The 27,099-nt window shown below is 44.7% G+C and overlaps 1 protein-coding gene across 23 annotated transcripts in view; it reads left to right on the top strand.

Moving 5' to 3' along the window:
- Positions 1–27,099, top strand: part of CACNA1C (calcium voltage-gated channel subunit alpha1 C) — a 481,236-nt gene that overhangs the window by 442,656 nt on the left and 11,481 nt on the right. For 10 of the 23 annotated variants that reach the window (XM_054054010.1, XM_054054903.1, XM_054054769.1 and 7 more), the window contains 11 exons: positions 5,240–5,272; positions 8,310–8,438; positions 12,080–12,145; positions 15,306–15,397; positions 16,164–16,329; positions 17,230–17,357; positions 19,242–19,338; positions 20,987–21,089; positions 23,300–23,401; positions 24,867–24,994; positions 26,125–26,259. In XM_054054010.1, coding sequence (XP_053909985.1) covers positions 5,240–5,272; positions 8,310–8,438; positions 12,080–12,145; positions 15,306–15,397; positions 16,164–16,329; positions 17,230–17,357; positions 19,242–19,338; positions 20,987–21,089; positions 23,300–23,401; positions 24,867–24,994; positions 26,125–26,259 — 1,179 coding nt within the window. Of the gene's footprint in view, positions 1–5,239; positions 5,273–8,309; positions 8,439–12,079; positions 12,146–15,305; positions 15,398–16,163; positions 16,330–17,229; positions 17,358–19,241; positions 19,339–20,986; positions 21,090–23,299; positions 23,402–24,866; positions 24,995–26,109; positions 26,260–27,099 lie in introns of all 23 variants that reach the window. The other 13 variants (XM_054055220.1, XM_054055139.1, XM_054053858.1 and 10 more) reach the window with 3 other exon arrangements.

The raw sequence follows: 27,099 nt of genomic DNA, 5'->3' as shown, positions 1-27,099 counted from the left end.
TTGTTCTTGAAGTTCATGTATCTCCAGAACTGTAGTGCTGTTGGCTTGCATTTGTCCTCTTTGTGCCCTTTATATCCAGCCAAGATGGAAGTGGCTGAGCAGCCGAAACAGCCCATAAGTCCTTTCTTACTTCCTGCAGCAACAAAATCAAATGACTGTTGCTCATCAGGTATCCCTTAACGAATCTGCTTTTAATTCCCCTCAAAATTTGATCTATATTTGTATTATGAATTCATTTCCCCAGAACATCTCCCTCTGCTCTTCATTTTGTGTCCAAGAAGATCAGAGACACGGTATGGCTAAAGTAAGCAGGACTCTTGGAGGACCTCTACATATAAAGAACTTGAGCTAGAAAAGACTGTTAGCCGAGAACAGCAAAGTGCAGCTACACAGCACTGCAGCCTGCTCAGGCAAACTCTACAGTCTGGATTTTTAGAGGCATCCTTCCTCATCCTTCTACTCATTGCAGTGAGTATAAAAAGCAAGAAGTGAACATCTATCACCCCCTTCCTCGAGGGAGAAGACTGACAGACTGATAGACAAGTTTCCGATAGATATGGCATCTTCATGGGTAACTTTTCATTCTCCAAATGTCAACAGAAATCAAGTAGCTACTGCAATTGGCCTCCTAAGAGCTTCATCCACAAGCCATATTTTCCTCAGTGGAGAAATGCCATTATAGATTGTTCATCACAAAAGGCAACATAAACATCTGAACATTTGTTTTCTTCAGAAATATGAAGATACTCTGTCATATCATGGTGCAGAATTCTCAGGCACAGTTTTCTTCTCATCTTTTCAAATCTAGAGTTAGCAGGCAAAATTATAAGGCTGCCATTGTATTGACTGAGAAAACTCTGACTAACAAAGAAACAATAACACTGTGCCTTTGGCTGCTTATGCGTTTGCCAGATCAAGCCAGGCCAAAGTTCCCTTCAACAGGAAGGTTGGATTCTGTCTTACAAAAAGATTTCTCCCTGTGAATGGAAGAAGTCTGTCAGGAAGTAAAAAAGCTATCAGCAAAGAAGTTATAGTTTTCAAATACTGGGGGGAAAAAACAGTTTGGACTTCCTAGCAAAGACTGTATCCTCTGAAGGAGCTGAACTCATCATCTTCAGTGTGTCCTGTGGTTAAAACATTACTACCATCAACAGTGCTGGTAATGGGAATGCCACCTGCCTGTACCATTATCTGAGTGACAGCCAGTCTTCTATAACTACCAAAACATTCGACCTAGTGGTCAAGAAGCCTCCTCGAATATATTCTCTAAATATATGCTGGACAAACATAATGGAACTCCTCTTCAAGCATTTCTAGGTGGTGCTTCTCTGGATAGCCATTATAGTTGTCAGCAAACCAGTCAAAAAACGCCAGGGAACTCAAACTTCTCAATGTGGTCTTCCATCTTGTGTTCCACGAGATGAGGTGGGATCAATGTCTCTTCTGTGGATTTTTCTACTGAAACTTCAGTTTTAATCTATTTATTAACAAACCTTTTTTTTTTTTCCAAATCTTTATCTATCCAGAAGATATTCTAAGCTGTGGATATTTCAAGGAGCTTTGATGCTACCATGATGGTACAAAGTGTTTAGTCTTTTTGCTCATGTTTTGCTCCTGTCTTTACAACTCAGAAAAGCCAAGTCATCCCTTATCATTTCAGAATGGATTACATTCCAGCATAAACATCTGATATTGACTGTTACACATTGCCCTTGAAACACTGAAAATAGTTCTCCTGGAGTGCAAATTTTATTCTCTCCTAGCTTCCAAAGCGGTCATGATATAATCAAGATTTGGAATCCCATGAACACAACCTGTTAAAAACTATTTCCTCGGCTTGATGGCAAGATCAGACACCAAGTCTGATATGTGAGTCAGGGTGAAGTTTCAGGAGACACTGATGTTCCCTGTACCCATCTGGACGTGGTGTTTTCTTTGCAAGTAGCTACCAGTAAGCCTCACTCCCAGCTACCAAGGTGCAGTATGATTAGCAGGAACACAGTACTATCAGTTACCTTATTCAGTGCTGTGGTCTTTGAGATTTAAAATATCTCTCCATTGAATAAGCCTGTCTTCTTTCTCAGAGACTTCCTTACCTGGGATCCTTAATTCATGATGATCATGAAATATGCCTTTCAATTTTGTGCCTATAGAGGCTTTAAAGATTAGCGGCAGCTCAAGCAATGTGTCTCTTTAAAATGTTGGTGCTTTTGTACGCATTGAACATAATTAAAATGAGATATATGCAGGCAAGAGGAGGAGCTTTTCAGACATGCTTCGGGGATGCCTCAACCTTTATCCTGCTGAATCTTTGCTTTAGCTTTTAGAACCTGCTTTTCTGTTTCTTGACCTCTTCTGCTCGTTTATTTAGTTTAATAGTTTCATTGCACTCATCTCCAACACTGAGTGTCTTTACGCAGACTCACCCTGCATCCTGTGTTTCTCTTCTCACTCTTACCCTGCAGACTCCATTCTATGTCATTCTTGATATGCCTCTGGACTTGCTTGTGATGTATACTTCAGGTCCCTTTTCTTTATGATGGAAATGGTGCAAAGCACCACCTCTTGACTGATCTCACTGTTATCATTGTTCCCCTTTCTCATTTTTCTCATTCAGCTACTTGTGCCCCAAATGACAAGAGTAGGGTCACGTACTTGAAGTTCATTTGCAGGTTAGACCACATGCAGAAGAGGTGGCTGCAAATAAAACACAGTACAACCAGGGTGACCTTCTCTTAAGTGGTGTAGTTTCTCCAAAAGGTCTTTCAAAAGACAATAAAAAATCAGGATTTTCAGTTCTGTACATGGTTCTGAGATCTGTAGAAATGAAATCCTGTCTGCTTTGGACAGACATTAAACATTGGCTTTAATTCCAAGTACCTATCACCATGCCTCCATTCCTGTGAGCTGATATGACTACTACATTCTCAGGTGCCAGGTGCTTGTGCTTGTCCTAAAATTGGCATCCCACAACATTTGCAAGGTTGAAGAGTCTCATAAAGTCTAGCAATCATTTTCTCAGCCTTACCATTAGGAATGGCCATGCTTGAAAGACAAAGTAACAGGTTCTCAGATATCTCTGCTCAGGATCATATGGTGACTTTTTGGCACCAGTGGACAATGGTAGGATTTGACTCCTCCTTTGTAGCTATCAGAAAATGTATTCAGCAGCCCACAGATGGAGCTTGATTTCCACCTCACTCATGCATAAAATACTGTATGCACAGGTATATCAGGAGCCTCAGCCCACTGTGCTACAGTTTGTAGAAATACCACCTGACTGCATTAATACAAACTTTCCTGCACTGCTTTTGAGCCTTCACTGTAAATAGTAATATAATATGCTTCACATTTGATGTCATCTTATAAAACATATGCCAGTTAAGGAATAAGAGAGGAGTAAGTCTACCTCTACTTCACTTTCTTAGCAGTTCCACAGTTAGTCAGAACCTTTGGTTCCTAGTTTTCCATCATGTTGTCAACCCCTATGAGTTGACTATCCCATATAAGTGGTGCCACTTATATAGTCATACATTTTATACAGATTTTTTTACTCTGCTACATTACTGTTATCCACAGTTTCTGATTAAATACTGATAATAGAAAAATGACAACAAAGATAATATTCCACAGTAACTTACAAGGCTTCTTCAGTCAGTCACAGATGCACCAACACTGTCAGCCAGGAAGGACTGAGAATCCTGAGAGGTGCTGAAAATTTCAGGCTACCTTCAGTAAGTTTGAAGGGGGTTTGTACCTCCTACCAGAAATGCAGCAATTAGCAGATTAAAGCTCCTCCTATTGTTAAAAAGATATTTGCTAAACTAGAAAAGGTAGCCGGATGGAGCAGACAAACTCATTGCTGAGAAGGAGAATTTTGCCCAGCAACTCAAAATCAAAATCTATGCCTTGTATCTAGGAAATGTCTCTACGGGCACTGCTCCTTTATTTGGTATTCAAGTCAACTTTTGCCTGTATGTGATCTGAAAAGAAAATACAAGAGCAAACGTGAAAGAGGAGGATAAAAGCAAGGAAAGCTGACACTACCAAACCAATGCGTTAACCCAAAGACTCTTAGATGATTAGGTGTACCTTGGGTTTTTAATTGTTCTTATTTGCCTGTATCACCAAATAGGCTGTGCATCCAAAATACGGTGTTTATTTAGGTAATGCATTGTCAGTTTGGTTACCACAGTATCCTTAGATAGCAGGAGTACGTTGCAGGAGTCCTCCATGGCACTGGAGGTGAAGAAGAAATACGTCAGCTTCAGCTTCACTAAGGTAGTCATGGGAAGCAATGACAGACAAGTCTGGCATATGGGGCATGTGGTAGAGGTTAGGCCTGCAGAATTATGATCCTATCAAACTGAAGGACTCCTGATAAAGCCTCTTTTTTATTTAACTGTCAATTGTGCTTCTTACACCAAAGAGTATTTGCAGTCTTGGGCGTTTTTTAGAATTGCTTTCCATGTTGGAAGTGGCCCCAGAAGTTAATCACAGGATGCCAGCCAAAGTGTTTGCAGCAACTAGATTCTTCCAGGCATGACTAGGGCTCAGCTGAGCTCAGCCTGGCCTCAGAGGTCACATCCATCAGGTCCCTGGAGTTTTGCTGTGATGTGGGTGAAGGTAAAGCAAGCTAACCAGCTTTACCAACCCACTTCCCTCAGCAAGTGGTGGGTATTGTAGGGTTGCCAAGAGTTGATTACACTGCTCCATCACACTGTCTTAGTAACGTTAGCCCCCAGAACTATGTGTAAGGTAACAGGGATATATAAAGTATTGCTTTGGCACTGGGGTGTTACAGGTTTACAAATCAGATTGATGCACTAGAAGCTGGCTGGTCCCTGTGCAGACATGGCCAAGATCTGAGCTGAGGAGCTAAATCAGCCCCTCTGTTGAACTTGATAGTAGGGATACAAAAAGCATTTTAACAATACCAGTACCTCCACTGCCTGGATTCCAGGATGTTGCACACTCAGAAGATACTGGGTGTACTTCACATCTGGTGGTAGTGGGTACAGCTTACATCCAGTTCAATGGGAGTTGTATGTCGTTCTGCCATGGCCAGCTTTGATCTTGGGTGTCATAGGGAATAAGCCTAGCCTCTTGTGCATTTCTTTCAAACTCCCTTTTGCCCTCTTCTGCCATTTTGTTTCTCCTGTGTTAGCCAAGACCTAGTTTACCAGGGCTCTTGATTGGAGACTTATTACAGCTTATTTCTGTCTGCCTTTCTTTAAAGCCAGCTGAACATACCCAATGCTCTTCCTTTATGGTAAGACTGAAAATACAGACCACCCTCCCAGCTTCTGTGACACTCTTTCTAACACACTCCTTTATTCTCTTCCCCGTGATCACGAGTTCTCTCTCCAAGCCCAGCCTAGTTATTTGTGCATGAAGCTGCCATGTTGTGTATTGGTGTGAGTCTGGTGTTCACATGAGCTGTGAATATGCTGCACATGTGTATTTCTTGTGCATCCTGAGCTTTCCTTTGGTCAAGTTAACTGTCGTTCTGCCTTCTAATGAATTACCAAGAGAGAACTAGACCTGGTAAGATTTCTTGTTAGCAACAAACTATGTCACTATCAATGTGATGATGAATGAGTTTGCAATGTGACTTCATGTCCAAGCCTCCAGACTAGAAAGGATTGGGACCTCAAAGTTCCTCTTCAATGAGGTGATTCCCTGTAACATTTGAGTTCATACTTGGCCCCAAAATAAAAAGAGTAAGTTGTGCAGTAGTGCACACAAACACTGCCACCTTTGTATGCAAGGCAATTCCCACACCACGCCAACAGAGTTGCAGTAACTCCAGTCTCTTGATTGTCACTTTGCAGAACCTCCCTCCTCTGGCAAAGATATGCCTTCAAAAAGCTGGATGAAAGCCAGGAGAAAGCAAGCAAGACTATTCAAACATCAGCTAATCTGTAACCACCTTGTCTTAAAATGACCATAATCTCCTGAGGCATCACTGAATGCTTTTGGTTAAGTGGTTCAATGCCAGTAAGTTGCAGATTTGTGACAGGGAGGAATTTGTTCTGTTTTATCCACTGCTTAGACTTTGCCTTCTCCAGGACCCTAGGAGGACAGGAATAATTTTCTGCCTACAACAGCTGGGTCCTCTCAGCAACGAAAGGTGAACAAATGATAAAACCTCTGTCCAGACCTATGTCCCAACTTGTTGCCATCCAAAGGGCCAAGCCAGCAAAAGCAGCAGCAGGTAGAATAAGAAAATACTTTAATTTTTTTTGGTCACAACCACAGCAGTACTGCTATCCACACAACTTTTAAATTTAGACTTCAAGTCTGTTTTAGGTGGTATTGGAGTTTAGCTTCTTAGAGAAAGTAGAAGGAAGGCCATAGGATCTCTTTAGGATTGGGAGAGGTATGTGACCTTATAGTTAGTCCTCTGGGACTGTAGTGCTGAGAGTATTGAATGCCGTGAGTTTTGATTTGTTGGAGGCTACACTCCTTCCTGCACCTCAGAGCAATTCCCTCTGAATCACTGAAGCTTCCAGCCTGTTGTACAAGTCAGAAAATGAGAATGATGTGAAATGTAGACAGCACTCAGGCTTTTCCTTGACACAGCCTATCCTCATAATGTCTTTCAACTGCTTACTGCACAGACAGCGAGCATCAGCCTTTGCTGTGGACTGGAAGAAGCTAACCAAAGTATCCACTGGTGATCCACCACAAATAGGCAAATTGCAGCTGGGATGCAATCCTGAGCTATTGCACATAGCACTGCGCTTTCTGTGCCCGCAGGGTTCACACACACTAGCAAGCAACTATGTCTTCTGTGTGCCCCCATGGCTTGGGCATGGACCCAGCTGGGTCCACAGAGCTGAGTGCCATCCTGGCCTGGAAACAGGAGCACACTCAGCACACAGGTGCACATTGTCATCTGGACATTTAATCCCAGAAATGTACATCCAGGTGCTTCCTGTGCCTTGGGTTTTATCAGGAGCAGACAGACAAGCAACTGCTGTTTTCACTGCCCAGTGACAGGAAATCCAAAGGGTCTGTTCTCTCTTGGTTTACACAGTGGTGAGTAGTTAACAGCGGGGGTGATCTGCACTGTTTCTTCCTCCTAAATGTGGCTCTTGCGATGGCATTTAGACTCAAACTGCAGTGTTTGCAGCCTGGGTGGGGACAGAGAAGGGGGTTCTCTGCACTTCTTTGCTCCGTGGCAGGTCAAGTGGCAGAGTGACAGTGTTATCTCCCTGTGTGACAGGAGGTCACATTCCCACAGTGCTGCTAGCGGAAACTACCAGCTCCACAGGCTTCACACAGTATTTTAGGGGGGTAATGAACGGGGAAACATGGCATTTTCTGTGCCTTGCCTCCCCTCAAGCTAGGCAGAGGGTCCACTGCTGAGGTCCGGTTAAGCTGCCACTGCAGCAGTGCTCAGATGGACATGACCTTCACATGTGTGAAGTCCGAGGAACATCAGGAGCTGGTTTCAAGCCCAGGGGAAAATGCTTAGGGACAAAGCAGATGCTGTGAGAAAAAAAAAAACAGGCCAGAGGAAAGACTATTTTAAAAATACTGCACGCTTGAACAGTAGCAGTGAAGCCAAAATAAAATGTTTTTAAAAAAACAAAAGTCAGTGCGCAGACTGTGGGAAATACAAAGGGGTCATGAGAAATGCGAAAGGCCCAAATGCAGAGCAGCAGGAGCGAGTGACCACAGCCCAGCTCCCAGAAGCATGGCCTCTGCAGGACAAGCACAGCAAGGTTGCCTATGGTGACAGTGATGACAGCAGCTGTACAGGGGCAGAGCATGCCGTATTGTCCCAGGGTTTTGCACCTTGGAATAGACTTGGGACCTGCTACTTTTTCTCAGCAGAACAAGAAGCACATGGCTGATGCCCAGCATCAGATTCACCAGAACTGCTGGCTAAGGCACTTGCTGGGGTAAAAAAATCCAAGACAGGTCAAAAGAGAAAGTATCTTTCTCTTCCAGTACAATGCCAAAGGAGAACTGCATCTTTCCAGTGTGAGGAGGAGATATAACGGAGGAGTTTATAGTGTAACATATCCCTAAGTCCCAAAAGTCCAGGCAACCTGAAGGGAGAGGCTGATGGCCTTGGGAGCCGCCATAGAGTAGCCTCACCACCATGGGAAAGAGGAGAGAGGGGACAGGCTTGACCAGTCAGCCTGTCCATGGAGTGCCAGGGCAGTGCAAGCCCAGGGAGCAGTACCAGGACAAGGAACAGTGCAGTGAGCTCTCGGCATAGCGTCCTTCGTGGCCCAGGGCCCCCGTTCCTCCTGTGCTGTTGTAACTCCTGCCTCTGTGCCAATGGCTTCCAGAACGCAGAGGAAAACTCTCGCATCTCAATCACCTTCTTCCGACTCTTCCGCGTGATGCGTCTTGTGAAGCTCCTGAGCCGAGGGGAGGGCATCCGGACGCTGCTTTGGACCTTCATCAAGTCCTTCCAGGTATTCCTTCATTGATCTCTAAGTAAGACCTAACTCCTTTCTATTTCCTCTCGGTGGCCCCTTGGGGAGGGGTTTCACCCAAGTGCCTGAGCTCAAACGCTTCTGGTCGGAGCTGTGCACACCATGACACGTGCCATGAATGACAGTCAAGTAAATGGGGCTTGCAGAGAATAAGTGCCTGGGTAGAAGTTTCATCTTTAAAGCATGAGTAATTGCTTGAGACCTTCCTGAACAGCCTTGATAATTCAGTTCAACTCAATTACCGCCTGCCTGTAACCGTTCGATCTCCTCTTTTTTTTTATATATTTTAGCTGTATTTTATATCTATTGCTTTAAGCAAAATACAAGGCTATTGGGAAAGCCTGGGTCTCTATTAAATTTCCCTTAAGCTTTGTTTTGAGGATTTCCGGTGAGTATTAAAGGCATGTGGTCCCCATGCTTTCATCAAGGAATAATTTCTCCTCTTTAGCCCCACATCTTTGACCCTGGTGATGATGCCAAGGTATTAAATTGCTACTGCTTTTGCCCCAGAGGCAGGTTTCATTTCAGTGGTAGGCAAAGTACCAGAGTAGATAGGAGAGGACAAGACTGGATAAGAATCATCACCTCTAGGGGAAAACAAACAACAAGAGATTACTATTTGCTAAAAAAACTGCTCCCAAACAGCCCCTAAACTAGCCATGTATAGAAAAATGGTATTTAGAGATGAAGCAGAGACCTGCATTTTACCTGCTTGAGCTGGATTTACTGGGCCAGTGCAACCTGGATAAGGGCTGGGACAGGTCAAGAGGAAATGTCAGGGAAATACAGCACAGGAATACAAATGGTGGTCTAAACATGACAAAAGATGCAGGACGCATCACTGGATAAAAGCAAAGAGGAATTTGTTCAACTTACAAGTCTTGAAACAGCAACTATACATCCCTCAGCCTGAGGCTTTAGATGGTTGATAGCATTCGTATTGACTCAAATGGGAAAGGAGCTGATCTATGCTTTAAAACTTAAATCTCATCAGCTACAACACAAGCTGGGACTGAAGCCTGCAGTGCAGTGAACCACCACAGCTTCTGTCTCTGCTGGCAGAAGTAGCACACGTCAGGGAACAATCTAGACCTTTTTCAGTGCAGCTCTCAGTTGAACTAGGTAGCCAGACCATCAGGCTCATGCAGAGGACTCTCATTTTGCACACTTTGACTGCCAGACAATCTAATATTGCACGGCAGTTTCCTGGCTTATCCATACCAGAAGTGGCTTTTTCCATTGCTTTCATGGTTGTTAACTTTCAGGTTGTTATTTGAGCAGCTCCAGTGGGAACCATTTTGTCTGCGTGCACAGGAATGAGACTCCCTTGGCACAGCTCAGCTATTACTGATGCAAGGAACAGAGTCACACTTTCCAGTTCCTGCTTCTCCTCCCCTGGCCCCTGTGCCCCTCCAGCCTCTTTAGTAAAAGCTCACTTGTATCCTGAGCTCAGCTTGCCACAGCTCTTGGCTGGAGAGGATGAGATGGATGGGAAAGGGAGTGCCTGGTACTTCCCTCCAGTGACCTTCAGACCTCCTTGATTGGAAGTCCCTTTTAGGCAGGGTTGTAGGGTGATGGGAGAAAGTATCAAGGGAGGTATCTTCTATAGCAGGGTAAAAAAATAAAGCCACTTCAAGCAAGTGCCTTTTCCCTTGAAAGCCTTTACCCATTTATAACATGGTATTCTCTGCTCAGAGCTCCTCCTCTTGCAACTACTGGGAGGCTTCTTCTGTAGCTTAGAATAGCCACTGTGCAGAGCTCTTAAATCAGCCACTCCCACTGTCAAAATCTGGGATCCCTGCGGACTCTGTCAGGCACAGGCTCTTCTCTGTGTCCCCACATGCTTCCAGGAAGTCTCTCTGCTTACACAGGGCAGCTTAACGAGCAACAAACTTGTGCTGGGGATCAGAGCCCATTGCCATGTTCCCTATGCATGGTGCACATACAAGTTGGGGCATCAGTCAGAGGAATGTGGGCTGGGAAAATGCTCAGCAGGGTTTCCGCCTGCAGAGATAACAGCAGAGCCCAGGATGGTGAGTGGGAGGGGTAGGAAGTGAGAGGGGTGCTGAGGGCAAGCCAAGGCCGTGGGAGTCACAAAGATGAAGCGGTAAAGCCAAGGAAGGACAGGGACGCAGAAGAGGAGGACAGAGCCAGAGGAGTGCAGTATGAGAAGTGAAGAGCTGAAGGAGACACGGGGAATAAGAGGCAAAGATGATTAGGAAGGTGCATCAATGGACAAGAGTGGGCTGAGCAGAACATGGAAAGAAAGTAGAGGGCCAGATGGCCAGAAGAGAAGATTCTTATCCCATCCCTACTCAAAAGACAGAAGAACTGGTGAGGATAAGCACCTCAAGTGCTGTCTGAGCATCGCAGGAGCTCTTCTTAGGTCTTGTGTGTGTCAAGTCCCAACTAGATCATCACATGGGATTGAGGGCCAGTCCTGAGATGAGGTGTCTCCACTGACATTATGGAGTAACCACACAGATTTGTCTGACCTCATAAAATACAGAGGAATCTGCCCCTGAGCCTCAAGATTATGATTACAGACATTGTTTAAAGACTTGATTTTTTTTGCAATTTTAATATTCAGATCTCTTTTATATTATTTCTGCTGATCTTAGTCAAATCTCCCCAGTGGTCAGTGAAAATTTCTCTTTGATTCTTCTGTAGGATTAGCCCTGTTAAGTTTAGGCCTAGGTACAAAATATGGCAATAATCTTATATTAAAAGAAATAGTGACATTGTAGGCTTTTTGTACTCTGTGAAATGGGTCATTCAAAATCCAGATCGGGGACTGTACTCACATTTTTGGGATTAACGTGAGTATGAATTACCACTGAAGTAAGGTCTGGAAATCTCTGGTCTGAACACTACATATTTCAAAAGCAACAGAATAAAACATTCCTCCTCAATAGCTTGAGTCTGTGAGGTCCTGAGCTGTACCCTTGACTTCTGTCAGTTGGAGAGGAAAAGGATAGCACTCAACACTTTTCTGATCACATTGCCTTCTTCCCTAGGAGGCATCTCTGCCTATCCAGGCTCTGCTTTTCCTCTTCAGCAGTTGATCATGGATGCTTAGTGCATTGCACACACCGTCACAGACACTTGACACTGAACAGGGAAGAAAGCTGATGCTGCTTTAGGTCCTTAGGATGGTACCAGCTGTTGCAGCAGTCTTGAATTTGGATCTTGGCAACTGTTGCATTTTTTATTTCACCAGACTGGATCCAGGAAAAAAAAAAAAAAACACATTGCCATTAGCGCTATAATAATATGAGAGTTTTCTCCTCTTGGTAAGCAGCAGTGTACACTGGTTTTGTCCTCACTTTTCTCACTCCGTCAAGGGCAGGACTGACTTGAGGGCAGCACAGCTGGACCATCACAAGTGGGAGCAGAGTCAGAGCCTGCCTGAGCTGGGTGGCAGCAGGGTGGTGGCGTGGAGGGCAAGCAAATGTGGGCCTGTAGAGGCATCTAGTGGCCACCTGGACAAATTACAGACTCCACGTTTGGGACCAACCTCTGCCCAGTTTCCCAAAGCAAGAAGCATGAACCAAGCTCTAGTGTGCCAGGCTCGGTGGAGACATGGTGCTCTCTCTTTTTTTTTTCTTTTCCATTTTTAGGCTCTCCCTTATGTGGCTCTTTTAATAGTGATGTTGTTCTTCATCTATGCTGTGATCGGGATGCAGGTAAGTGATGCTAAAGAGCTCAGTTGTGTCTGTCTTCTCCTGTTAGGGTTTTGGGAGCTCACTTATAAAGTATCTAGATCAATGTATGGTTTTAGGGGCTTACAAGAATGTCTTCACTCAGTAAGGTAAGATGGCAGCTAAGCCTGGTTGTAAAACATTGTCTGCCTATGCACTTCCAACAGAAGCACAACACACTCTGGAAAAAAAATTACGCATTAAATGGCAGAATGCAATATGTAAACAGTGGAAGACCCATGCCCGCCCTCCACAGTCTCAAAGGAATACCCAGCAGTGGTGTCAAAGATTTGCTGTCTCACTCGTTGGTTCAAAATAGTTGTTTTAGTGGGCTTATGGCAATGCTGCACTGAACAAACCCAATTTTTCTCTTGCATCGTTTTCATACTGGCATAGTTTCCACTGAGTTGTGAAGAGAAGCTTTTGATTCACATCGGTGAAGGTAAACGTAGGATCAGACCCAGCGTACTGATACTCTGTATTTGTGCCAATTCTTCAGGAAGCTGCACCAGTACAATACCCTATTCAGTTTACAAAATTAACTTGGAACCAGCCTGAGCATTCAACTGTGTAAGAAACTGATGTTGCATACAGACCATTGAAGAAAGCAAGTGATATAGGCACCGTGTGTGACAGTCCCAGCCTTTTTTGTTGTGCTGCTTTTCAAACTAAGCTTCACTTTCCACTTTGGTGTTAATCAAAGATCTTGAGACAAGTCAGCCATCTGGGACCAGAGACCAGAGTATAGAAAGGCATTGCATAATTGCTTCCAGAGGTCTTCAAACATGACAGGCTGCTTTGTTTCACAATGCAGACAGAATTTGTAACAAAAATCATCTGACCTCTCTGACCTTGTTTTAATTTGTTTCCTGTTATTGTAATTGCATCTTTTCACAGGCTCCATCTACCCTCCCTCAGTTTGAAAGATGAAACTAATCTTTTCTTGAATTATCACAGGTTATCTCAACTGCCCTTAGTAATTATAGCTGTCATTTAGTCTACTAAGCTCCTACTGTAAACTTGCCAGTCTTCCCTGTAATACTTAACTAGCTCAAATGGCCACTGTCTTACTGGATTACCTGTGCTGTACAACAAATCACTTGAGAGTATTACGTTAAGAGTTATGTAGCTACAAAAAGCATTAAAAAAGGCTTTCAAGCACCCACACAGATGGGGTCTGCAATGATCAGGGCACTGCCAGGGCTAGATATTTTGTCCTGTAGCTCTATTCCCTTTTCTGCCAGCTAGTTCTACGTTGGCTATTTAATCTTTGGTTTATGTTCAAGCCTCTGTTTTAATCATCTCAGCAGCCTGAAGATCATACATCTGTCTTTCACACTGATCTGTATTACTAGATTGCTTCCTTTCCTCCTGTCTTCCAATGAGAAAACCAACTTTTCTAATTTTCCCTTTTTGCTTAGAGCCCATAGACCTGTTATCATCAATTTTTGTCCAAATGGCATCTCAGATATTTTGTGTACTGCTTTCTTCAACCTGCTGACTATACATAGAGTTCCCTCACACACAGGGTCACATAGGAAGGAAAATCCTTCCTCACTCCATTAAGCAGCTACCTTGAAAGACTAGATGTACCAGTTCTGACAAAAAACATAAGAATTTCCCACATATAGGAGACCTATCACTTATCTCAGCTACTGACCTGACTTGGAGCATAAAAACATTCAATCCTTGCTACCTAGTGTGCCCAAGTGGAAAAATCCAAATTGGTGCTGATGGATGAAGCTACTCATATCATGGCCCAGGAGGCACAGACTGGAGAGGCCATAAGAGAGGAATCTGTACCTACAGCTGCTGTAGGTGCCTAATGCAAAGAACCCACAGTAGCTGCCACCAGTGACTTGTTTGAGGGGAGCTGGAGGGTTCAAAGGTAAATCAGACTTCCAGCATGGAAAGTTCTCTTGCCTACACATGCTTGAAGTGAAAAACATGGGCTGCCTGAGCTCAAACTGCCTCTGAGTATTTAAACTGTCATCCTGCTCCGCCTCGGTGCAGCTGGGTCTGTCACTGCTCCCCACAGTGTGGGAGCAGCCAGGGCTGGGAAGGGCCCACATGCCCATGAGGAACCTCTGCAGGAAGCCTGCCATGTACAGACCCTCCCTCCCATCTGGCATGGCCTCCTCGCCATTGTCTCTGTGCTTCTCTCCAAGTTGTTTCTCTTGGGGTGTTAATTATCAGTGACATTTGCTTGAAAAGAAGCTCCATGTTCTCTGGGAGCTGCTCTGTTCCTGCTGCTCGTTTTGGCTACGAGATTACAGCTCTCAGTCCTTAAGATCTCTGTCACATTGCTATCGATGGGGAATAAATAGTCCTGACTGACTATGCTGTTCAGAGACCTTTCTGCTCGGCAAGGTTTGTTAAGCTCTCAGTCCCAGTGCCTGAAAATACCGAAGTTATATAAGACTTTTTCAAAGAACCCTGAAACTCACCTGAACTTGGGACTTCACATCCAAGGGCAAGCCCCTAAAAAGTTTGCTGATGGTTGCAGTCTTCATGCCGTGGCTGGATGAACTAGTTGGTGCAGAGACAGTTCGTTGGGCATGGAAAGAAGGTGTAAGCCATCCTTGTCTGGGCCAATCTAGTAATCATCTTCACATTGCAGCATTCTGGGGGTCCCTGAAACACCTGCTGGTGACAAGAATGGCTACGAGAAGGGCAGGCATTTGGACAATCTCTAGATACAAGGCAATGCACTTTGCACTGTTTTGGGAAGACACAAAGCACCCCACAGAGTTGGAAGCTCAAGGCTTTGCAGCTGCCGGTCTTTTGCTGTTGAAGACAGATAAGCAATGAAAGAAGGAGCCTCTTTCTGTCTTATTGTTTTGTTTCAGCTGGACCCTCTCCCTGTTAAATAAGGCCCCATATCACATATTCACAGTGTGTAAACTAAGAATGGATATCTTATTTTAACAAAAGATGCCCCTTGTTACAATATGAGTGCTTTCAGGTGATAAAGCACAAGCAAGGGAAGCAACTGCAAATATGAAAGACCCAAGGAAACATTTTTTTTAAAGGAAGAACAGATTCTGTTCAATATCATAGTCAGAGTGAGGCCAAGAGCTACAGGTGACAAAAAGATTTGGGGATTTTGCAATGCTAACCTGAAAAGAACTCTGCTTTCTGCCAGGTGTTTGGTAAAATTGCGCTGAATGATACCACAGAAATCAACCGCAACAACAACTTCCAGACGTTCCCCCAGGCAGTGCTGCTGCTTTTCAGGTGGGTATCTGACAGCTCTGGATCGTGTCAGTCTGGGAGCACGATTCCTCTACTCTTGGGCACAACCTATCTCCTTCTACCATGTCATGTTCACAAGGTGAGTAGAAACATGTTGTCTCTTAGCAGGGGAGCCTAGAGTTACGTCAGATGAAACGACCAGTCCATTAAGCCTTGTACCCTACCAGCAGACACTGGCTAGCTGGGGAGGGAGGCAAGTCCTCCTACTCAGAAGGAAGTTAGCCAGTTTTCAGTGCTCTGAAATGTTGATATGCATCACAACCTCCTCCTTTCGTTCAAATTAAGCCAGTATTACTTCCATCTTATTTTAGCAGGAAAAGCAACATGAGCTCCCGCTTGTGCTTTGGCATGACCATGCGCAGCTCAGCTTAGCACATCATCCAGCTCCAGCTGCGGTGAGGTGTGCTGGGGCCAGGGTGGGGAGTTGACACAAATTCAAAACTCGCTCCTCGTTTTCAAGTTTGTCCATGCAGTCTGTAGCCATGCTGTTTGGAGCGTGACAGCCCCGTACCCAGACTAGGCAAAGCCAGTTAGGAACAACGTGTTGATGATAACAACAAAGCCAAAAAGAGGAGCAGAATATGTCAATGTATGTCAAAGTCCGGCCCCCAGTCTAAGTAGCTCTTAAACTGACCTCAGTGGCATAGTTCCCATTAATGTTCATGAAAGCAGGAACAGGTTGCTAGTGTGCTGGTCTCTCTCACATCGAAGGTCACTGCTGTCTTTCCTTTCTCTTTGCCATGCCCAGGTGTGCCACTGGTGAGGCCTGGCAGGAAATCATGCTGGCATGTCTCCCAGACAAGAAGTGTGATCCAGAGTCGGAGCCAGCCAACTCCACTGAAGCCGACCACTCCTGTGGCAGCAGCTTCGCTGTCTTCTATTTCATCAGCTTCTACATGCTCTGTGCCTTCCTGGTGAGTTTGTCCTAGGAACCAAAACCTGTCTTCTGTCAGTCTGAGCCCCTGCCTCCCCAGATATCAGCACTGCACAGCAGATGAATGATCTCAAAGAGGGGAAATCTTCCCATGGGATCTTTCCAGGCAGTAACTTTTCAGTGACAACAGCCTCTGGTCACTGCCATTCCTGCCTCTCTCCAGCTCTGTGAGATGCTCTGCTTCCAATCCCCCAATCCTTTGTACACAGCAAAGGAGCACTCTTCCCCCTCCCTCTCAATGAGAAAACAAAATTAGCGTGTTGTGGGCTGTGCTGAGACTAGCAACGCCTCAGCCACACTTCCCACCTTCCCTCCTACCTTCCTTCTGGCTGCTGAGCAGCTTTTTCTTCCCCTGCCAGCAGCAATGACTGTGAGAATACACATATCCCACTTGCATCTGCTCTGTGTTGGCAATGCAGCATTGCTCAGAGGCATAGCACATGCTCTGCAGCTGGCATCAGTGCACAAAACTCTCCCAGTGAACAGCAGCAACATTTTAAAAGTTTTGGTCTTGGGCCAGAAGAAAAGACTTTTATCTCAGCCCCACTGCCTGTAGAGGATAAATCCCAGGCTTTCCCATCACTACCCCATTTCTCTGGGCAAAGACACAGGTAAAAAAAAAAGCCATCACACTATGTCTGAGCATTTTGCAAGCTTGGGCCTCTTCCATTCAAAAGGAAAGAGAAAAATGTGACCAGCTGAGAAGATCCCAGCTCTGGGATCTTCTTATTTAAGTTGGGGTGCTGGCATGGGGGAACAGGGAACCCACTTCCAATGGCTTCCTAGTTTTATGAGTCGAAATCCAAACCTCAAATGGAGGACCCAGTAAAGTCTATTGTTACCTGCCTCATCCATCAAGTCACCTCTGTCTTGTTTGCAGATCATCAATCTTTTTGTAGCTGTTATAATGGATAACTTTGATTACCTGACACGGGACTGGTCCATTTTAGGACCACACCACCTGGATGAGTTTAAAAGGATCTGGGCAGAGTATGATCCTGAAGCCAAGTAAGTAACCCAACCTGGTTATCAGAGTTCCTCAGGAGAAAACCCTGTTGTTTACTGTTACCTAGATCAAGTGCAGTAAGTGCCATGTTCCTCTCAAAGGATTTCTTTTTTTCTGTAAGAATCCTAACATAGGTACCTCCATGAGGATTTGCTGGTGAAGCCATAAGCCAGCACTGCAAGAATACATAGAAAAATCTCAGCATTTAGGCTGCACTGTTACCTGGAAGGACATTGCTTCACTTTAAGTCAGGGGGAGATAAAGACTGTTTGGAAAGAGCAGCAGGAAATTGAGCAAAGGATTGTTCAAAAAAATGTTGCGTGTTTTGGAGATATTGAGCTGTGACTCTTCTATTTGACTTTCTACTCACAGGAGAGCTGCTGTGCTCAAAGCTCCATTTTGTCATTTGTCATATAGGCCCATCACAACCTGTACCTTCCATGACTGCATTACATTGTCTGCAGGGTTATTCACATCAGCAGACTTGCAGGGATTTAAAGTTACACAAGAACAACTCGCACAAGAGCTTAACTGACGTTGAGTATTATCTGCTCTGTTTGACACATGCTTAGGCTTAAAGTGCACTTAGATCCCTGTGACATTACCATACAGTTGACAGTTGTAATTGCAAAACCCCCTTCATAATGCAGAAACTGTGGAAAGAGATCACAGTGTAAACTAAAAGCAGAACTCTTTAGGAGACATGATGTCAAGATTAATTTGAGCTCAGGTTCTGCAATACGTGACTCCATGTCACAGTATCAGTGACACATAAATTGAAACCTTTCTCCTCATCCATGGTAACTGCCCAGAGAGACCTTTAATATGGATAGGGGATAAGTACAGAATTCTAATCAATATACTGTTTGTTAACAAAACAGATGCTGCTATTTGTGCTTATTTGAGGGCAAGACTGCAGTGTTTGAAAGGCATATAATAGATAGCTGCTCAGTCCAAATGACATCCTGTTCCTTCTCATCTATAAATGGGAAGCTCTTTTGCTCTTTCTTAACTCTTCCCTATTCATGTCTCATGATTGAAGCCCCACCTCTGGTTCTGGTAGCTCTCGTCCCTCCATGAGATGCCATTTACAGAACTTAAAAGAAACCCAGCTGCTGCTGTGGAAGAAGTTCAGCATTTTGTTTTGCCCTGGCTCCAGTGACAGCCTAAAGCATAAACAAGTATCAAAAGACAGTGGCTTGGGGCTATTTATTTGGAAGTAAAAGCAAGAGGAAAAAAAGAGACCCTTTGCACTTCTGTGCATGCTGTAGCCCTAATTAGGACCGACATGCAAACAAGCAGACGTAGATTTTGAGCAGATCAGTGGTGAGAGGATAGCCACAAACTGTCCATTCCTGCACTGAGGAACTGCAACATTCAAAACACTGAAGTCAATTCCTGTGAGTATTGACTCATGTATGACTGACGGCAGTGTTTTCTGTACCAGTAGGAGTATATGAGTGCTGGGCAAGTCCTGAGGAATTGTAGAATCTAGAATGGTTTATGTTGAAAGGGACCTTAAAGATCATCCGGTTTCAATCCACCTGCTATGGGCAGGACACCTTCCACTGGATTGGGTTGCTCAAAGCCTCATCCAGCCTGGCCTTGAACGCCTCCAGGGATGGGGCATCCATGACTTCTCTGGACCTGTTCCAGTGTCTCACCATCCTCACATTAAAAATTTTCATCCTAATATCTAATCTGAATCTCCCCACTGAATGTGAGAAGTCTGAAATGATGTCTTCAGCTATGCCTGGGCTACAGGGAGTGGCAGCACATGGCCAGAAAGATCTCAGTGACCATCGCAGCTGCATCCACACTCTGCAGGTGGATCAGCAGGTCACCCCATGGGAAGGATGCAACCCTCACTGCGCTTTCTTCTCTAGGGGACGGATCAAACACTTGGACGTGGTGACACTACTCCGGCGGATTCAGCCTCCTCTAGGCTTCGGGAAGCTCTGCCCTCACCGAGTGGCTTGTAAAGTAAGGGTTGGGGAAGGCGGGGAGTCACAACTAAATAGCCTGCGGTGGCATTTGATACCCTGGGAGCAGGAGCGGGTCAGGAGCATGTGCTTGAACCAGTCCCCTGGCCGCCCCATGCCTCTCTCTGGCTCCTCTGGGAGGTGACAACTCAGCCCAGGGCCAGAGGGTCCCCAGCAGGAGGATTGCATGCTGGTCAGAGACCGTTGCTCGGCTCCAGCCCGCTCTGCAGCCAGGAGAGCATCCGTGCTAACAAGAGCTCTCCAATAGCAAGCGCTGAATCAATGTGAATCTGAGGTATCGAACGCAGGTCCCACAACAGATTAATAGAGACAGGACAAGTAAAAATGCCTCTGAGATTTAATTTGGGTGAAGCAGGGCACCAAAACCCTTTCATTCTTGCATAAATAAGTGACAGATATTAAATAGCAAGGTGAGCGTGGTATTAAAATATAGAAAGGGCAAGGACAATTCTTCTGTGAAAATGTCTCGCTTGTTTCTTTGGTTGTGAGACTCCAATCTATGAAAAAGGACTCTCTCTAGTGAATAATGGCATGTGTATAACCTTTCTGCTTCCTTCACTTGAAGTTCTCTGTTCATCACCATGCAAGTCCCAGAGTTTGTATGTGACACTTGCAGTTGTTTTTTATATCAATCTCAGCGCAAAATACAAAGCCTGGGGTCTGTATATAGAAATATATGACTCTGTGGCCTTCTGCCAATCCCTTTCGGTCTGCTGTCTTGCAAATGTTTGTTGCCTCAGTCTGATTCCAACCCCATAGTCTATGGTTGCAGTGGTAGCGATAGTGGGCGACATCCTTTCCTCCAATTTGGTACTGAACATGCCTGTCACATGAAAGAGGCAGAAGACAGACCTCAAACAAATTGACTTCTGAAAGCCTAACAGTTCAAACCAAGTCCCTAGTGTCTCTTACCTCCTGAGACAGAAGTAAGCACAGAAGATCTGTGACTCTGCTACATCTGTCTCAGATGTATGTTGTTAGCCTCACCCAAGTTCACCCTGCAGCTGCAGCAGTGCTCAGCACTCACTCTCTGTCCTACGTGGCTTTACAGAATTACTGCAGAGCAGACATAGCCTTATTTTAAAATGAAGAGGAGGAATAGCTGGATAAAGAAGACCAGCTTTCCTGTTTGGTTAATCCTCTTTTTTCCAGCCTGTCACTTAAAAGAAAGGTTCTGGCTCTCTGTTTATACATATTTGCAGCAGGTACAGCTTTAATGCAGGTGAATTTGCAAGTGCCTCACGAGGTATCAAAAGAATCAGTTTGCTTCTGATAAGAGTGAAAGGTGTAATTTAAAAGGAAAGTGGTTTGAAGACTGGAAGGAACCTCGTCCGTATAATACATTGTGGGCAAACACCCACTGGCCACTGGGGAAAACAAAGGCTTGAAAGTGATAGCTACACTGAAGAAAACAGAGTGTTTAGCGACGGCAGAGAAACCCTAGATGGTTGGGACCATCGGTGGATAGAATAAGTACTTTTATAATTGTGTAACTAAATCCGCAGGCCACGGATGTGCACTTAAGAGAGGTGGCAGGTCTGGAGAGTATCACGAGGGCGTAAGGAAGAGTTTGCTTCAGTCCATGTGTTGGCAATATGATCGTTCTCTTTCTTCTCCTTACTCCACAGCGCCTTGTTTCCATGAACATGCCACTGAACAGTGATGGAACTGTCATGTTCAATGCCACTCTCTTCGCGTTGGTCAGAACAGCACTGAGGATCAAGACAGAAGGTAGGAAGCTTGCTCACTGCAAGGCTACAAAGGTAGCTGAGTGATGTTCACACTACAGCATGCTGAGCTGGAACACAACAATAAGGACACCTCATGTAAAATGATCCCAGTTACTCATATGCATCATACAGTACAAAAACCAGTGTGAAGATGTTTGGAGGAATAATATCATTTAGGGAGAGAAAACTGTTTCCAGTTACTTATTAAGCTGATGCTTCCCATGGTGTTGTCTCAGATTATTCATCACATTCTTTACAACGGTCTCAAACTCAAATCATTTTAGATCAATGTGTGCTCAAACAGCAGTCAGGAGAAGGAAGAAGGGCAAAGAAGCCTCTCCTTGAGGAAAATGGCTGAATAGCTGAGCCGCTTTTAGACCACATTACCACTGATCTTCCAATCTAAGGGAGGCGAAAGAGCTTGGACTCGAGGCTCTCATCTCACTGAACTCCTGTGCTTTCATTAGCATAAGTTAACATTCCATTGTAGTGATAGTGGTGTTGCAGGCCTAAAGACAGATGAGATGTAAAAGGAGTGTTAATAGCTTTGTACAGGCCAACAGGTATAGCTGGGGAAAGAAGACAAGATTTTGGGATCAGCTTGTCCTCTTTGTTGCACCCTCTCACCTACTGTAATGAAAGATATTGGTCCTGAGTCAAAACCTGCTTCGTGTATTAATTAGATGCTCTAAAAGTGTATGGGTCTGTAATTCACAGCTAAACAACCCTGCCTCAGGAGTGGCTGCATCACATTTCAGGCATGGGGAAAGAGAGACAAGCAGAACCCTAGCTTACTGTACAAGGATTATTCTGACAGCTGAGCCAAAAAAAAAGGGTGGCAAAATTGAAATATTAGATTAAGGCCTTGAATGTAGTGCTAAACAGAATTTGGCTGTAGCCAAAGAGGGTCTCCTGAGGAAAAGCCAGCCACAACCCCTGTCGGACATCTTGTGTCTTACAAAACAAATAGCCAGAAAGGACACAATTTGCTTGTCTGTCTTAGCCTCAAATTCCTGGAGTCATTGCCAGTGAACTCCTGGGACACCACCCAATGCCTCGAACTGCTTGCTTACTTTCTTGCCTTAGCAGGATCTTGTAAGTGGTTAGGGCAGGAGTTTGGAATTAATCCTTCTGAATCAGATTTCTGCCTTTGATGCTGTCCATCTGTTTCATCCTCAGCAAGTTAGTTAGTGTCCCTGTCTTCACTGCACCCTGTTTAAAGAGCTGCAAGCATGCAGAGACCTGTGCAGCACACCGAGGAGCTTTAATCCTGGGTAGCAATAAGAAAAGCTGCGGGAACAGCAACATTAGGAGGAAAAGATAGTGTTTTAGTACACATAGCAAGAGTAGAGAACTTCAATTATAAAGGATTTGAATGTACATAAATAAAGAAATAAAACTGTAAGTGAGTCATTTGGGAGGAAATGAGTACCTAGAAGGAAAGGATATCAATTGAATCCACTTCACTCATTCTCAAAGGGGTATTGTGGCTTGATTAATGTCTCGCTTATCTCAGAGCCCCTTGGAGGAACATGTAATATCTAAGTTCAGACAGTTACATAAAAATCTTGTTATAGCCTATACTGTTCTCCAGAGACACAACCATCCTAGGACAGTCCTCTGACTTGCATAGTGAAAGCCTTGCACATGCCTGGAGTGCCTTATTAGAGCACTGCAGACTCTCCAAGGCAGACTCCTGGCACCATGCGAAAAACTTGAGATCTGCTGGGAGGCAGAGATCACAACAGGTAATTGCTGGGAAGTGCTGCAAGCAGACACAGGTCTTCAGATTTCTAGATACATCTTTGCCACCCATTATTTGTGTTCCTCAAGGTGTAGTTTTCCGCTAACTGACCTCTATTCTCATCATATTTAGCCTTCACTGGATCTCAATTAAAATCTGAAGTGTTAGATGTGATTGTTGCTTTTCAGAATGAAGTAGGACCAGTTCTGTTGTTTCCGTCTGTTGCAGACTATAGATTAGTAACACGGTCACCTTCCTACCCAGAGATGACTATGCATATTTAGGAAGAAGACCTCTTGCTGTGAGAGGACTTTAGCAATGGTCAGAGCATCTCTTTGCCCAGAACTTTCCACTATTGAAAAAGCTCTGGTATTTTCCTTCCAAGATTGCCATTGCTATGCCAGACACAAAATCGCTCCTCTGCAGGGCCTGCTTAATTCCTGTCTCTGATGATTTTCACCCTGCAGGTAACCTGGAGCAAGCCAACGAAGAGCTGAGAGCAATAATTAAGAAAATCTGGAAGCGCACCAGTATGAAGCTGCTGGACCAGGTGGTGCCCCCCGCCGGAGGTGAGTGCAGGATCTTGTCCCAGTCTCTGAGTCTCACTGTCTTTTTTCCCACCTGACATATCCTACTGCACTTGGTGATCATCAGGTGGAATACGGGGCCAAGCTTTCTTCTACAGGCTGTTGCCTGTATTTCATCAGGCTGATATCTGCTTCTGCCTGTACTAACATAAATAATACATTCCTTCTACAGAGGAACTATGGAAGGAAGAAAGGGTTTATAAATAGGAGTTAGAAACCTTTATTCCTAGATATTTCCCGAGTCTGATCATAGGCATTTGCTCTCCTGGACATTACCTGGTGCCTGCTGTTACCTGGACATTACCTGTACCTGGGGCAAAGGAAGCAGGCAGAGCTCTAAGGACAAGGATTTGGACTTCACCTAACTGCATAAGAGCCATGGCCTTATGCTCAAGTTAAGGATGCAGCTCCATTTCACAGCCCCTTCATATTTAGCTAAACTACGTTTACTGTGGCATACAACCCTGTTTTTTAGCTCACATAACTGCTTTCTATTATAATACCTGTCAAAGACTCAGGTACGCAGGGACATTCCTCAGCCAGTCTGAACTGATGTAGCAAAGTGCTGTGGGTTTCTACGCGGCGTCCATGGTAGACTGTAATTGCCAGGTTTCTGGGAAAGGCCTTTGCTAGGCTTCTTGGGAGCCCAGATGCATGGCTGTCCAGCGTGGCCTTCACTGACCTTCCAGGTGGCTCCAGGGGCTATACCACAAAACAGCATTTGGCAGTTATTTAACAGCTGCAGATCTTGAACTTTGTCTAGACTGCTCTGAAGTCAGTGGACCTTGTCTTATAAAATATCCAGTGGGTTTGGAGAAAGGAGGAGAGTTACCTGGATAAAAACTTAGTGCACCTTTTGGCACATTTATGGTTTGTACTGAGTGAGAATACAGCAATGCTTGCGTTTCTGGGGAGAGATGATCATTTGGGTTCATTCATACCCATGCCAGGCACAACCAGAGAGAATTTCAATGCAGAGAAGGGTGAGGCCAGGTCTGAGACAGATGGTCAGTCAGATGCTGTTGGTGAGCCCAGACTCTGAGTATGTTACCCCAGACTATCACAAGACAGGGCAGCATGTGCTGATACAGACTGGGAGGCTGTTGCTACAGCAAGATCCTGTGTGGTCGACCAGTACCAGAGACTGCAAAGGTCAGAAGCACTTCATCAAAAGCAACAAACATCCAGAGTTGCATACCTATAGGGGTTCTCTGCCAGCAGAGCCGGTCTATCCAAATGCCACACACACATCTCCTCCCAACTACTTACACTAAGCTTTGGTTCTGGAGAAATCTCTTCCTTAAGCCCTGCATCCTGATGTTGTTAAAAGCAGAGATGTACTGCGGTGCCTGGTTTCTGCTTTAAATAGCAAGGGTCACATTAGCAAATACACTGTTTAATAGCAGTTGCTTTTTTGATTGTTTTTTATTTTAATATCCCTTTGCAGATGACGAGGTGACAGTTGGCAAGTTCTACGCCACTTTCCTGATTCAGGAGTATTTCCGGAAGTTCAAGAAACGTAAAGAACAAGGACTAGTGGGCAAGCCTTCCCAGCGCAACGCACTCTCCTTGCAGGTGACAAACGGGCACAGGATGAGTGGGGATGGTACGGTAGAGGCACATGACCCCAATTCCCTCTCAACCATTCTGGGGGCTGCAATGAGCTATCCCCAGTGGAAAGGAGCTTGTAGACCTCTTGAAGACATCAATCCTTTTGGATAAACACAAATGTGTCACAGGCCACACCCTTTAGCTCTGGAGGTGGAATGCACAAGTGAGGTGTATCCATAATTTACCAGTCTGCTGGTAATATTTGAAATTTGGGTTCCTTTTGGAGAACTGGTATGAAATGTCCAGCAGATATTTCATTATTACCACATTCATTTTACCCTTTCTGAGGAGATTCCGGGAGAGCACATTGCAAGGAGTCAAAATCAGTTAAAAAGCCAAAAGCACATCTGGATGCTAGGGCCATCCAACAGATGGGCATAAGGCTCTGAGCCCTAGGATCTGTTCAGTACTCACGTGCTACAAGTTCACTGGGTGGATTACCAGACTGTGTTAAAGAGTGAGAAAGCTCCATTGACTGTACCTGCAGCACCATTTGTGCCCCCTGAGTGTAGAGTAAGGAAGAAGGGTGAATCTGGAACTCTGGCAAGCTAAAAAGTGCTGCGTTGCGGGCACAGATACAGACTGAGGTCTCAGTATACCCATAGCATACCTCCCTGGATGGACTCCCTGGAACAGATTCCAGTCAGTGAGGCGTTTGAGGACTGTACTGGTCCAGATGCCAGTAGTTTAGCTATTAAATCCATATTTAAGCTGCTGATTAAAGAGAAGAGATTTTCAGAGCTGCCGAGTACATGGTTAAGCTGGAACTGTGGCTGTCTAGGGCTTGTCATTGTTGATCTGAGAACCCGAAGCTGAAAGCATGCAGACTTGCTTAGTCAAGCCTGTGGATTATTGTATATGTCCTGTTGTGATGAACTAGGGGACTAGCAACAAACATTCCTTGGTTGGATAGCTAAGAGTTTCTCCCTCTCTAAGTTGGAGATGAAAGAAAAAAATTTTGTGGTGTTTTTCTAGGAGCTGGGGATGCTATATTAAGTAAAAGGGCTCCATGGTGCTTAGATAAAAATAGCACTGCTTTTATTTCTCGTATACCCACTCGGAGATATGAAGCTCTGTAGTTTGCTGTTTTGCAGGCCGGTCTGCGCACACTTCATGACATTGGGCCAGAGATCCGACGAGCAATTTCTGGAGACCTGACAGCTGAAGAAGAGCTAGATAAGGCCATGAAAGAAGCTGTTTCTGCTGCCTCTGAAGATGATATCTTCCGGGTAAGTGCTGAATGAGTTTACAAGCTGAGACTAGACCAGCAGCTGAGCTCAGAGTGCTATGTTCTCTTTTGTGCATTGTGTATTCCACCTGGGCCCTCCTTCTTGTTTTCTAGACCCTACTGGAGAACAAAATGGTAGACTCAGAGTGCCAGGTCCTGAGATCTTTGCACAATTTTTGTCCCATTTTCTTCTCAATGAAAGTTTCCAAAACAGATCACTTTAGTCATCTTACAGTTTGCAGAGCAGCAGCCAGGCACAATTCAGCATTTTGTTCACTCCTCCTTTCAGTGGCATAAGTAGCATTCCTCCAAAAAGTATACCAGAACTCAATACAGTTCCTACAAAAGGAGGAAGTTTTCTGAGCAGGTTACCTAAATCTTCTCTTTCTTATTTCATTCGTATTTCTTGTAATTGTCTCCTCTGGTAATATTTCCTCTCCTTTGGCATTTTCCTCCATTCCTTATAGAAAGATCGTCCCTTTCATTCCTCATCATCTAAATAGTACATAACTGGCCCATTAAATCTTTTTTCATTTGTTTCTAAAGGTGCTTAATAGTTTCTGGTGCTCTTCTCAAATTCCATCTTATGTCTAAAAGGCACTTTGCAACTGCACTATCAAAACCAAGAGCAGTTACCTGGTTCTTGCATCCCTAACCAGTCCTGCTCTCTCACAAGACTGGTGTAGAGGCACCTTTGCCTCACTTGTGCATCTAGACAGGCCACTGAAATATCTTAGAAAGCTAAAGCTTTAACAGTCTGTGTGTACCTAGTTTCTCTGAGAAAGGTGCCTATGCATGATGCTCTGGCAGAGAGAGCACCAGTGCCATCATGCACGCTTTG

Source organism: Cuculus canorus, chromosome 1 (assembly GCF_017976375.1).
Source record: "Cuculus canorus isolate bCucCan1 chromosome 1, bCucCan1.pri, whole genome shotgun sequence".
Lineage (NCBI taxonomy): Eukaryota > Metazoa > Chordata > Aves > Cuculiformes > Cuculidae > Cuculus > Cuculus canorus.
This window is presented reverse-complemented; position numbering and strand designations above follow the sequence as displayed.